Genomic DNA, 14,698 nt, shown 5'->3' on the forward strand with positions numbered 1-14,698 from the left:
TTCGGATGGGGCACTTGGGGTCTTTGAACCTAATATAGTAGAAGTTTATAGAAGAAAATACGAATTTGAGGGGTGCATACAATCCCCCTGGCTCAATACTGAATCCGCCCCTGCCTAGAACAGTGATGTTCTTCCTCCTTATACACTTGACTTGTCAGACTCAAACTTGGGACCCACCATGCTCCGTGAAGAGTGGGATGTAGGCAAACTGCATATTCATCTCATAAGATAGAGATGTTGCATCTAAAGAGACCCTAAGCCTGCTTCAAATAATTAAATAGTTTATATTTTATATTGTAGAAACAACATATCGCAAGATAAATGGTTTATTTCTCCAACAAAACAATATTGCAACGTGTTTTATTAGTTATAAAATGACACTGAAAATGAATATCTGTAAACTGGTGATAGAGAAACAAAAGGCTCTTTCACCATCCACTTAAATGACATGTAACGTGTGTTTCACTCGACCATACAATCACAACTTGTATTTGAGCACGTTTTAGTATGTGTACCACACTCGATCATGCATGATGCAACTACAATAAGTGTCGATACATAGAGGAATGGCGGGCGCCTTTGGGCGCGGAACACCACCAAGGGGCGCTCTTGGTGGTGGGCGCCCTTGGTGAAGATCGTTGAAAGGGCCGGCGCGGAAGAGAGGAAAACAAGTGGGTCCCAGCCCACAGCGGTTATATTACCGTTTTAGTAAAAAAAAATTCAAAAAATATTTTATATATATATATATATATATCATTCACTCAATCTCTACAAAAACATATCCTACACTCTTAAAACTTATATAATTTTCTCCAAAAATATGTCTTCCGAATCAACTTCGACACCCGACTACTACCCCGATCATGACGTTATTTCAGACTCGGATTCAGGGGATGAAGTGATATTTAGTTCTATTCGAGATGTAGCCCGAGTCTTAGTCGAGCATTGCGAAAGCTCACAACCACAAATTAGACGACCTCATCTTCAACGGGATCGTGTAGGTGCTCATGAACGGTTGATAAAAGATTATTTTTCGCCAGATGCGACTTTTGATTGGGAACGATTTCGGCGCCGTTTTCGGATGAGTTGCCAACTTTTTTTACGAATAGTTGGTGATTTAGAACGCGATTATGCGTTTTTTCAACAACAGGAGGACGCGAGAGGTATACCGGGTTTTTCTCCATTGCAAAAATGCATGGAAGCAATTCGTCAACTAGCGTACAGGACCACGAGGGACGCCATGAAAGAGTATTTACATATGTCGGAGACAGTGGCTCGTGAAGCCTTCTACACGTTCTGCGAATGTGAGTATTATTATCATTTTAAATATTTATTTCTAAATCTTGTTATTATAAGTGCAAACTTTATAAACTGATCTTAAAATTTTTGATATTAGGTATTCCTCAACTATATCATAAAAAATATTTGAGGAGGCCGACTCAAACTAACATACAAAAAATATACGAGGTGCATGAACAAAGACATGGTTTCCTGGGATGCTTGGTAGCCTTGATTGCACACACTAGGATTGGGAAGCCTGCCCATTTGTTAGTTGTTTGGCAGGTCAATATCATCGGGGTGATCATGATGGACCAACAATTATCCTTGAGGCTGTTGCATCATTTGATCTTTGAATATGACATGCGTTTTTTGGGATGCCTGGTGCAAACAACGATATAGCTGTGATAAATGTGTCCCCTATTTTTTACCGTCTCATAAACGGAGTTGGACCCGACACCTCATTTTCCATGAATGATGTCAACTATGAATACGGATATTATTTAGTCGACGATATTTATCCGGATTGGGCCACGTTGGTTCATAGCTTTACGTGCTCGACTGATAAACGAAAATATTACAAGAAAAAACACGAGTCGGCCAGAAAGGACACCGAAAGGGCATTCAGGGTATTAAAGAAATGTTGGTCTATCGTTAGACATCCGGCTCGTATTAAGCAAATGGATAGGTTAAGAAATGTAATGTACACTTGTATTATCTTGCATAACATGATATTAAAGGGCCTTCGATGCTACCTCACCATAGAGGGGCATCTTTGGGTGGCGCTTTGATGCCCCCAGTGCCCACGTGGCGCTGTGAAAAGGCATCAATGCCACTCACCATAGAGATGGTCTAAGTTATCTCATGCTACTAACAAATCTATGCTATTAATTATGGCTTAGGACTATGAATTGTCCACTTGAACACGCTCTAAGTTATCTTATGGCTTAGACTACATATCTATGCTATTAATTATTCAAGCCAAGTGATGGAAAAGTAAATAACATATAGATATAGCATGTTCATCAAGAAATTAAAAAGATAGAACCTGTTACCCGGTAGTGAGCTTAACCCTCCTAGGGGTGTTCGTCGGGTTCGTTTTTCGTGTCGGATTTTTCGGGTTTCAAAGTTTAAATCTTGACCCGAAACCAACCCGAATCTCTCACGGGTTTTTCGGGTTCGGGTAATTCGGGTTCAGGTTTTACGGGTTGGGTTAATCGGGTTTGAGTATCTTAGAAAACAAAGCAAAAAAATTTTAAAAACTACAATGCTAAAATTAAACAACATATTATTCTTTGCTCGTAAGCAAATAATCAAATAATGAACCAACATAACTTGATAAAACAATCCAAAAGAAGAGAAAAACTAACTTGAATAATAATCGTCTTCTATCGGGCGTGATTTGGTTGTTCGATTACTGTTGCTATTAGTAATAAACTAAAAACATACATTAACAATAAACAATCGATCTATAATATATAAAAATATATTTAATTTTAAAACTAATAGTTTATTCGGGTTGACCCGAAACTTATAAAATAAACCTGTGAATCAACCCGAATTACTTCGGTTCGGGTTCGGGTTAGTCTTTTCTCGGGTTAGTTTGGGTTTGGGTGCGTGTTTTCTCGGGTTGGGTTTCAGGTAAAAGTGACAGCCCTACTCCTATCTTCAATCCCGAACACGTCTATCACCTGACACATTCGATTTTTCACCAGGTTATATGGTTATTCTTCCAAAACTATTCTAACAGCGGCTAGAAGATTTTAAAGTCGTTGGAACCAATCTTTTTCTCTAGCCGTCGAAAATTTTAAATTCTTGAATTCTCTAGGTTATATGGCACACATTTAACTTATGATCAAAGGGACATGAATTTGGTTGGTAACAATTAGTTTCCTTACGGTACTGACATGTATCCAAAAAATAAATTAGTAAACATCCTGAATATACTCATATAGCTTATAATACAAAAAAATATGTAAAATATTTAAAACAACGTCGATAAAATCCAAACGATACGAAGATTAGTCAATGACGCACTAAAAATGCAAAAAGTATACGTATTTAAAGAAAAATATTTAAATTATCGAAAAATCCTTTTGTGACACCGGACATGAATTTAAATTATAACTTTATAAGTATAGTTACTCATGGTTTTCTTTTTGTGTCGCTAAGGCCATGTGTAGTGGTGCTACAATTTGGACGATTTTGGGCGCGAAGGGACGCGAACACCGCACCCCTGGGCGATTTTTGGGCGAAAAGGGGCGGGGGCGAGGTCTTCTCCTCGCCTGGAAGAAGGGGCGAAATGTGTGGTAGTGGGGCCGGCATGTATGGATGTGTGTGTGTTATATATACATATATATATATATATATATATGTATATATATATATATATATATATATTAAAAGTTGTAGCCCCTACACCATTACACCCCAAAAACAAATTCTTACCCCTTGCTGACTGGGCGCCACACGGCGCAATTCGCCCCTAATTGTAGCCCCTCCACTACGCATAGCCTAAGTAATAACTTTTGCCCCGTTAAAATAACTAAGAAATAATTTTATTCTTATACAAATAAATATAATCATTTTTTTGATAAATAATATATAAATGATTTATTTATAAAAATAACACAATATAGCGATGTGTCATTTACAAATATACAATGACATCAAAAATGAATAATGGTGATAGAAAACTTTTGACTCTTTAATCCATCGACTTAAATGAATACTGCAACGTCCATATCACTAGAAGATATAACCACATCCTAGTTTTTTTCACACGTTTCCGTCGGGTATTTTAGCATCATCAGACTATTTGTTAATCGGGATATATTCAGAGCCGGCTCCGAGAATCCTCCGAATGTTTTGGGCCCGGGACAAGTAATATAGACTTTTGTGTCTTTGTTAGATTTGTTTTAACACTTTCACAACCCCATCTTCCACAAGCATCGTATACCTCCTAGACCGAACCCCTAACCCAACGGGCTTATCGCTCAAATCCAACTCGCCCTAGTGAAATCCCCATTCCCATCGCTTAACAACAACACCTCATCTCCAATTTTCAAATCTTTCTTCCACGCCTTCATCACGAAGGCGTCGTTGACCGAGACACAGGCGATCGTGCACGCCTTTTGATTTTAGCTCCTCGGATTTTTCGATGAACCCGGGGAGGTGTTTTTGGGAACACGTGGGCGTAAAAGCGCCCGGGACGGCGAATAGGATTACTTTTTTGGAATTGGTGAGGGTGGAAATGGTGGTGGTTTGGAGTTCGCCATCCGGGCCGGGTTCGAAGTAGGATAGAGTGGCGTCGGGGAGTTTGTCCCCGACGGAAATGGTGGCGACAATTTTTGGGGAGGTGGAGTAATTGATTTTGTGGCTGCGGGTGGTACGGAAATGGTGGTGACAATTTTTGAAGGTGAGAGAGGGGTTTTTGGTGATGGTGGTGGTGGAAGAAATGAGTCGTGAACAGAAGGCGAGTGAGGCGGTTGCGGCGAGTGCCATTTTAAGGCGGCGGTGGTAGGGTTTTAGAGATCGGTGATTTGGACGGAGGTAACTATGAATGAGTGAAAGGGAAACTTATAATAACATGAAAGGGAATGAAAGGGAGTAGTTCGGTGTGTGGGGTAGGGCTGTTCAAAACGCTCGTCGTTCGAACTCGTTTGAAAATTTCTCAGAAAATGCTCGTTTGTTTTTTTGCTCGATTGTAAACGAGCCGCTCTGCTCGGTTAGGTTTGCAAACGAGACAGGCAACGAGAAATTGTCTGCTCAGTTCAGTTCGTCTCGAATATTTTTAATTTATTTTATATATAATTATATATGAACAAATATATAAATACATTAACAAAACACATGAATATAAGCTTACAATTTTTTTAACTCCTTTAAATTTTTTCTATTTCGACAATTTTATAATTTTATTTGTTCATTTCAAGTTTTTAAATACTAGAAGTGTGTTTACATGATCAATTTATCTTGCTTCAAACTTACTTTTAATACAAACTTGCAATCTTTTATACGTTTGTCTAAAAACTACTAATTTATTTTTAAAATATATAATTTACAACCTTTAAACTTGTTTATTACTGAAAATTTTAAAGTGAAAAAGAAATAAATAATGCTCGAAAAATGCTCGATTCGATTTTTTGGCTCGTTTCGGTTTTCGCTTGGTTCGAATTTCAGCCGTTCGGTTCGGTTGTAAACGAGCCAAGCAACGAGCAAGCCTTCGCTCGGTTCGGTTCGGCTCGTGAACAGCCCTAGGGTGGGGGGATGGGACACTGTGTTGTCAAAATCTTGACTAGGTACCGATTAATCGTTTCACTTCACTAACTATTTTTGTGCTGGTCGGCTGATTAATCGGTCAACGGTCATATCCGGCCAAAATTGGTGGTTTTCGGCGAGATTCCAGCAAAAATCAGCGGTTTCCAGCGAGATTCCGACCAAAATCAGCGGTTTCTGGCGAGATTCCAGCAAAATATATTTGTGTATGTATAAAAGTGAAAATTACATATAAAAATGTGTGCATGTATATATAAAACTAAAAAATATACATTAAAGTCTGATATAATTAATCTCTTTTAATCGATTATCCGTTAGCCCTCACCCCACCACCTGACTATCGACTAGCGATTTTTACAACACTGCAATGGGTAGCATTTGTAATGAGTGTTTGGATATAGGATTATTATCAAAAAAACGTGGTTGGGGGAGGGGTATAATACCCACTAGTAGCTACAACGATACGATTAATCGAGACTTTGATACACGAATCCAAATCTCTAGCTGATTAAGGTGAGACTTCGTGCAATCGTGTAAAGTTTTTAATATTGTGATTATCGTTAAAGCTTTTTGGTTTATACTAATACATATATACTACATTGTATGAAACTAGGTGCTTAATGAAGCTCATAAATTGTAAAATTGCAATGTGAGACGTTCGGTTTTGGGTTCACTTTGGATCAACTTATTATTTCATATTTTGGGCTAAACGAGCCAACTCAATGAGCCGCAACATAGTTCAAAGTTCAAACCGAATGCAAGTCGAATACAAGCTAAGTTTCTGGCTCGGTGGGTAATACCAAACCGAGAAAACCGAGACCAAATCTTTTGCCCATACCCTAATATCCTAACTAAACAAAACAACCAATAATCAAAACCGAAAAAATACATAAAAATTTCATTTTGTAAATTAATAAAATCTCAAAAGGGTACACAGTAGTTATGAACAAGACCTGATCACAAACCAAATGGTTCTCATTCACTTGCACCCTAACTTAATAAAACTCATATTTGACACACATTTTTCTTTCTTGTTTTATCTTTTTTTTTTCCTTTTTTTCTTTTTTTGGCTTCTTTCTTTATCTTTATCAACTCGGTTATGATAATTTTACAGTAACATAGCATATTAGCATGGCCACCTGGCCCACCTTAACATAACACCAAAACTTTCCGCTCATACGGAACCCCGTTTCTAAAACCATCACTGGATTCAAATCCAGTAGGGTTTTCAGAAAACCGTCGCTTCTGTTACCGGCATCTGTTAACACACGGTCCGACCGTAACACATGGATGCAATATACAAGTTTTTAGACCATTTTTCCTGCAAAATAATTAATAGTTTAAATCTTGAAAATGAATATCAAAATAAAAGTTTAAAAAACATGGTTTTTAGTGTTTAGTTGTTTACCTTCACATGGGTACTCGGGAAAGCGGATGTTCTCAAAGTTTCTTGCGTCTCGTCCATTATTTTACGCCTCGGGATGCTTAAAATAAAGGCGGCTTGATCAGGTGTGGCGGCCATAGATGTTATCCTGAACCCGTTTTCCCATCTACGGTGTATTCCTTCACTTGGGTAAAGAAAATCAAGTTCTACAACCTATAGATATTGAATATTACCAAAATATTAACAGTGTATACTTCCCAGTGTTGATATAAATTTTATAGAATTGAAAGAAACGCGTAACAATAATATTAATTAATACCTGTTCAGAAAACCCTGCGTTTCGTGACATCACGACACCCCAACGATTGCCAGCTGTGGTCATTGAAGTGACATGAAATCCTTCTTTCCATTTTTTACTGATCCATTTATACGGAAATGATTCACTCACTTTATATGATTGTTGAGTATACGGTGTTCCTGAAAAATACACGAAATATTAAATAATAAAAAAAGGTAGAATAGCAACCACTAAAAGATTTTAAAACACTTAATTTACACTTCGGAGACTTTTAAACGGTTTGACTGTCAGTTTTAAGTCTTATAAGTTATAATTAGGGTGTGCAAGAAACCGAAAAAACCAAATCCAAACCTAAAAAACCGAACCGAGACAAAAACCGACAATTTGGTTTTATGTTTTTGTAAAAACCGCACTAACGGTTGGGTTTTGGTTTCGCATGTAAAAAAACCGAACCGAATTCCTAAATTTTTGTTTTTTTTATATTTTATATTAAGTAATTTATAAAAATTTAATATATTTACGTAACTCCAATATTTTTTATGAAATGTATAATAGTATATTATTTTACAATTAACAAAATTATTTATACCTAAATTAATTAGTTTTTGCCAACTTTTTTTCGGCCTAAAATTTTCAAGCTCAAATGGCAAAAACCGAAAAAAACTGAAACCGAACCAAAACCGAAAAACCGAATCCGAACGGTTTCAAAAACTCTAAAAACCGAAGTTTTGGTTTTCAGTTTGGTTTTAGCCAAAAGATGCACCGAACCGCACCACGCATACCCCTAGTTATAAAAGTGATTTAATTACATAAATGGTCCTTGTGACTTTTTTGTTTGACAAATTAACAGGTTTGGTATCTGTGGTTTTCAGTTTGTAACATGTTTTGAGTCCTGACACTTCTGTCAAATATTCTTTTAAACTTCAAAATATTGACAGTTTTAACCTTTTAGCTAAATATGTGATTAGCTAAAAGGGTAAAACTGTCATTATTCAAAACTTAGCATAGTTTAAAGAGAAGTTAGAGCCAAACATGTTACAAATAGAAAACCACAGATACCGAACCTGTTATTTTTGCCAAACCACAAGATTACAAGAACCATTTATGTAACTAACTCTTTATTAATTTTACCTGTTTTGAATTTGACATTAATAAAAGCAAATCTAACCTTTTGACATAACAACCAATGAGCTTCCATTAGCGGCACCAGCTATTGAACTGATGTAAAAGTTCTTCTCCCATTGTTCCATAATCCATTCCTACAATATATAACTTACTGTTAAGAATTAAATGGAAATTTATAACAAATTTGAATAGCTAGGAGATTCAACGCGCTTTGAATAACCTTGTGAAGAAAAACTGGTGAAACTTCATAAACTTGGTAACTAAATCCAGTTCCAGCATCCATAATTAATGCCCAAAGATTTGAGGCTGATGCCACACAGCTTATGTACAAACTGTCTTCATAACCTTTTTCTACATGCTGACGAAGCCTCGCGTCTGCAACATTGTAGTGATATCTGCAACAAGATAACGTTATAACAAGATAGTCTCCTTTAATTGATGAACAAGAATATTGATACCTCTTATCTTTAGCGAGGAATAATATATATCATATTAGATTATTAGTTACTAGGGTTCTGTTTAAAAGTAAGGTCTCTTACTAATAAGATTTTGCCTGTAAACGAACGAAATGAAAACGAATGGGGCATGTCCATGCTCGTTCGTTTAACTTTAATTGAACAAATTATCTAACACGAACAATTAAATGAACGCAGTTTCTTGTTCGCATTCGTGAAGAAAATGAGCTTTCGTGTTCTTATGTCTATTCGTTAATAGCATAAATGAACGGGAACGTATTCGAGCACAAACAGACTAACATAACTTAACATGGTGAGCGGACATGGATATGCTGAACCTAAAAAAATAACAAAACTAAACTATAAATTGTCAATAGTGATGTTTTAATTTCATAACACTATAATAAATTGTAATGAGTCTAGAAATATTAATGAATTAAGTAAACAAACAAACATAAACGAACATTCACGAACATAAATGAACAAACGAGACATGTTTTCATGTCCGTTTACAGGCCTAATTAAGGTTAACCTTATTTTGTCTTTATTAAATATAATAGGGGAAATATAAGGAAAAAAAGTATAAGATATTAATCAGCAAACTGCAATGAATAAGTTTAACTATCTTAAAATCCATTTAAAGAATTCTATATTTATTTTATTTTTTTGCAGATGTTAATAAATCATTCAAGTATAATCACATAACTCACCTTTGCTTCATCGGACGACGCGCGTTATAAACAGAAATCCATTGTGTAGCAGGACTACCTAAACGTACTTTCTTTTTCGGTTGTTCATCTTCTTCCAAATTAATAAGCAATCTACCTCGTTTCTGTCCAACCTAAAAAGACAAATCTACATTAACAAGAGGTGTATAGCTAACACTTGGTACACATATATATAGGATCAGAACCATTTCAGAACTTCTAAATAATCTAAGAACTATTAGAACTCTTACTGGCTAATCATTATATTTATTTATTTTATATATATAAATATTACTTGAGGGTTGTTTTGTCACATATTATATGTCACTTTATGATTACATGTGTGTAAAATGGTTAGCACGCATATATGTAATTTGGTTATTACATATATGTAAACTTGTGATTACATATATGTAATCACAAATGCCTATAATAGTATAATACATGACAAAACTACCCTCTTAAGTAAAATTAAATAAATAAAATGATTGTTTTTAGGAATTTTCGAAGTTCCAAAAATACACACACACATAATATTAGATAGTAAAATGCAAAAACCTTAAGTGCCCCGTCAATTCTGATTGGTCTTAATGATGTAACCGGTTCAATAAGACTCTCAAATAAAGAAATAAGCTTTGCATAATTAGGCTCTTCATCAAATTTCAGATTTGTAACCGCTTCAAGAAAATGTTTAAACGGAGCAGGACAAAAGCAACACATCAACTCGGGTGACGTTGCCATTTTCTTTTTACAAACAAGAAAACTCTTGTTATCTCCCTGTAAAATGAAATTACAAATAAACAAGTCAAAATAAAAGTGAAAAGTAAAACAAAAACAGACACAAAGATAATAAAGTGAAAAGACAAAACTGACCTGATAACCTTGCCATGGTAATCTTCCTTTAATTAGAAATATTAATGTGTATGCAAGTGACTCAAGGTCATCCCTTCTACTACCTGTTCTGCCCAAATGTGCATGTACACTTGCATATCTTATTGTACCTCTGAATATATCTGGCCGTTGATCATATTCAACATGCTGACTAGATGTTGACTCTCTCCATTTTGATGCTAAAACATTATGAATTAACATGTTAATGACACTACCACATTTTAAAAGTTAAAATGATAAAAGAAAAATTAAAACATACCTAAACCAAGATCTATAAGATATAGTTTCTTTTCATCTACAGATCCTGGTTGACCAAGTAAGAAATTTTCCGGCTTCACATCTCCATGTACAAATCTTAACATAAAAAAATATGTATAAAAAAATAATCAATCAATGAAATGGTCAACAACAATTTAACAAGTGTCCTTAAATTTGTTGCTATAGTGTTTAGAACCGCCTTACCCTTTCGAGTGAAGCTTTTCAAGAATTGATATTGACTCAACAGCAATACAAGCCACTATACTTGGTGACATGCTGTAAGTAAGATTAAAATAAACATTAGTGAAAAATTATGTGTTTGAAAAGTAAATAAAGATAAATAAGCAATCATCTTACGATTGGCCTAACGAATTCCAAACATCCCATAGACTCGGTCCAAGAATATCCATAACCTTGCAAAAAAATTATATCAACAAATTAATCAACTACAAAATGAACGGTTCATGGTACATAAAGTCAAAGTCAAAACTCAAAACTCACCATAATGTAAAAGTCGCCTTGTCGTCCCTTGTAGTGAACCCCAGGAATCCCATAACATCCATTCAACGAGCTTTTGTAACGGAAATTATAATTATATCATAAGTTCATATACGAGATTACTTTATTCCTCCAAATATATTAAAATAAATAAATTATTAAATACCTGTAAACTTGCCACTCGTATGGAGGACCATAGTTGCAACCCTTACTATTACGATGCTCAAACTTTAACGCTACCTATTAAAACAAAATTCCTCAAAAGAATTAAACTTTTGATCATATGAACAAATAATTATTATGAATTATAAAACTTATATTACTATTTTAACTTTTAGCATACCTCAACTGCATCAGGCCCGGTCCTTTCGGTTCCACCACTTACCCTCCTACCAACATAAACCTGCCCAAAACCACCCTTCCCGAGCTTTCTATCAGTCTTATAAACAGGAGAATTACCTACTTGCACCTGCAAATTGATTATCATATTAATATGCCTTCAAATCAAAAGAATCAGTTTTTAATGTAAAGATTTATTTACCCTTTCAGGCACAGCAGGTGTATTTCCTTCTTCTTCAACTCCAACTAACTTATCACCACTTCCACCTGCCATGACAATATTATTATCTGCAACCGCGTCTGTTCTGTTAAAACCAGGTTCACCACCAACTCCAACTCCAACTGCCACAGGGTCGGGAACTGGTTCACACGGTGGTTCCTGGTCCAAATCAATCAATCTAACACCTCTGCCTCTACCGCCAGCTGTCGCCCTACCTGCAGCACCACCTCTTCCCCTACCGCCACCTGTCTTCCTTCTGCCTCGGGTTGGTGCAGTTATGTTTTCGGTTGGTTCAATCGGTTGAGTCGCAGGCTGGAGATCACCGAGCCGTTTTGATCTCCTTGCTCCACTTCTCAGTTGTGGCATCGTCACCCATGCAACTTATATCAAATGTGTATCGGTCCCGTTTATAGCCTCAAATTATCTACAAAGTTAAAACAAAAAAATTTAAAAGAAGAAAAGAAAAGAAAGTTACTAATAATAGAATGCTTTATAAAACAGTTTTGAAACAACAAAAGCAATGTAGCTAGTGAAAATAGTATCATCTCAATTGCCAGAATGAGACTGGCAAAGTTGCTTAATCAGGAAGCAGCATGTGTCATAATTGTACCACTTTCAGCAAAAGCACTAGCAGATATTTATAAAGATTCTACATTTTCCTTCAAATTTTATTCTTTTGGGACCAAAATCTCCTATTCCAGCAGCATAAAACACAAAGATCCAAAAGTAAAACACTGATTCAAAATCCACTCAATTCACATAAAACTCAATGAATCCCTAACATCAGTAACAATTTTGAATCAAGCTTATATAAAACTCATATCGAGCCCATTTATAGCCTTCAACTATCTACAAAATTAAACAAACAAATGTAAAAGAAAAAATGAATTAAAACCTACTAATAATAGAAAACTTTAAACAACAAAAGTGAATACTAAAAGCAATCTAACTAGTGAAAATAGTGTTATCTCAATTGCCAGACTCAGGCCGCCATGTGTCATAATTATACCATTTTCAGCAAAAGCACTTGCAGATATTTATAAAGATTCTACATTTCCCTTCAAAATTTATTCTTTTGAGACCAAAATATCCTAATCCAACAGCATATAACACATAAATCCAAAAGTAAACCACCGATTCAAAATCAAATTATTTCAAACAAATTCAAACGAATCCCTAACATCAGTATCGACTTTGAATCACAAAACATCCGTAACTTATATTAAACTCATATCGAGCCGTTTATAGCCTTCTACTATCTACAAAATTAAACGAACGAATGTAAAAGAAAAGATGAAATAATGCCTACTAATAATAGAAAACTTTAAAAAACAAAAGTGAATACTAAAAGCAATGTAGCTAGTAAAAAAAAGAATAATCTCAATTGCCAGAATAAGGCTGGCATGTGTCATAATTGTACCAGTTTCAACAAAAGCACTAGCAGATATTTATAAAGATTCTACATTTTCTATCAAAATTTATCCTTTCGGGACCAAAATCTCCTAATCCAAAAGTAAACCACCGACTCAAAATCAAATAAATTCACATAAAAACACAGATGAATCCCTAACATCAGTACCGATTTTGAATCAGAAAACATATGTCGCTAATATCAAACTCATATCGAGCCCATTTAAAGCCTCAATTTACCTACAAAAGTAACCAAACAGATTTAAAATAACAAATAAACTGAAACTAACTAATAATAGAAAACTTTAAAAACAACAAAAGTGTATATTAAAAGAAATGTAGCTAGTAAAAATAGTATAATCTCAATTGCCAGAATGAGGCTGGCATGTGACATAATTATACCATTTCCAGCAAAACCACTAGCCAGATATTTACAAAGATTCCACATTTTCCTTCAAAATTTATTCTTTCGGGACCAAAATCTCCCGAAAGAATCCCTAACATCAGTATCGATTTTGAATCAGAAAACATCTGTAGCTTATATCAAACTCATATCGACCCCGTTTATATCCTTCAATTATCTACAAAGCTTAACAAACAGACGTAAAATGTAAAATACTCCCTCCGTCCCATTATAAGTGTCATAGTTAGATTTTTCAAGTCTTTCTTTTGCAACATTGACCGTAAATATTTTTGTTCGTGTCATATAATACTTGATGAAAATTATATCAATGTAAAATACATATAAAACCCAACCCATTCATATATTTTACATCAAGTGTTATATAACACAAACAAAAATATTACCAGTCAAAGTTAAACAAGAAAGACTTGAAAAATCAAATTATGACACTTATAATGGGATGGAGGGAGTAACAAATAAAATAAAACTAACTAATAATAGAAAACTTCAAACAACAAAAGTATATATTATTATTATTTAAAAGCAATGCAGCAAGCAAATATAGCATAATCTCAAAGTTGCTTAATGCGGAAGCCGCATATGTCACATAAATCTTATTCCTTCGGGACCAAAAATTTCATAATCCACCAGCATATAATATATAATAACAGTTATAACACACAGATCCAAAAGTAAACCACTGATTCAAAATAAAATCAATTTATAACATCTGTAACAGAATCAAACAGCTTGATGAATTGATGCTAGCTAATCCGATCATCGGAAACCCTAGGTATTCATATTTCATAACATATCAACATATTGAATTAATTAATAATTGATTAATCAATAATTGAATTAATGAAAGCATAGATCGATTATTATTACTATATATATATATACCTTAAGATGATCGGAAGCAAATGCTTGATGAATCGATTGATTGATCGATCGGTGATTAACCTGCACCTTATCTGTTGAAGATAATAATAATAATAATAATTTAATAATATTAAGATTGTCTGGTAGAGATGAAAAATATATATATGAGATGAGATGAGATGAGATTTGATTTGATTTGATTTGATTTGATTTGAATGAATGATAATAATAATTTGAAATGAAATGAAGAACGTAGGTTTGGTTATGACCTG

At 34.7% G+C, this 14,698-nt stretch overlaps 1 protein-coding gene and 1 pseudogene across 1 annotated transcript; both read right to left on the reverse strand.

Moving 5' to 3' along the window:
- Positions 1-4,185: 4,185 nt before the first annotated feature.
- LOC143551758 (peroxiredoxin-2E, chloroplastic-like) lies at positions 4,186-4,810 on the reverse strand (annotated as a pseudogene).
- A 1,633-nt stretch (positions 4,811-6,443) lies between these two features.
- On the reverse strand, positions 6,444-14,579 carry LOC143551776 (casein kinase 1-like protein HD16). Its single transcript, XM_077042135.1, has 16 exons — positions 14,448-14,579; positions 11,714-12,155; positions 11,516-11,641; positions 11,339-11,412; positions 11,176-11,245; positions 11,032-11,087; positions 10,879-10,950; positions 10,676-10,770; positions 10,399-10,595; positions 10,084-10,302; positions 9,529-9,659; positions 8,584-8,758; positions 8,407-8,497; positions 7,260-7,417; positions 6,965-7,153; positions 6,444-6,877 (listed from the first exon to the last, which is right to left on the reverse strand). The coding sequence occupies exons 2-16, from the start codon at positions 12,095-12,097 to the stop codon at positions 6,818-6,820; spliced, it is 2,097 nt and encodes a 698-aa protein (XP_076898250.1). The 5' UTR covers positions 12,098-12,155; positions 14,448-14,579; the 3' UTR covers positions 6,444-6,817.
- Positions 14,580-14,698: the final 119 nt, after the last annotated feature.

This window comes from Bidens hawaiensis, unplaced genomic scaffold, assembly GCF_021521415.1.
Source record: "Bidens hawaiensis isolate Kalapana, Puna unplaced genomic scaffold, B.hawaiensis_p1.1 tig00016565_1, whole genome shotgun sequence".
Taxonomy (NCBI): domain Eukaryota; kingdom Viridiplantae; phylum Streptophyta; class Magnoliopsida; order Asterales; family Asteraceae; genus Bidens; species Bidens hawaiensis.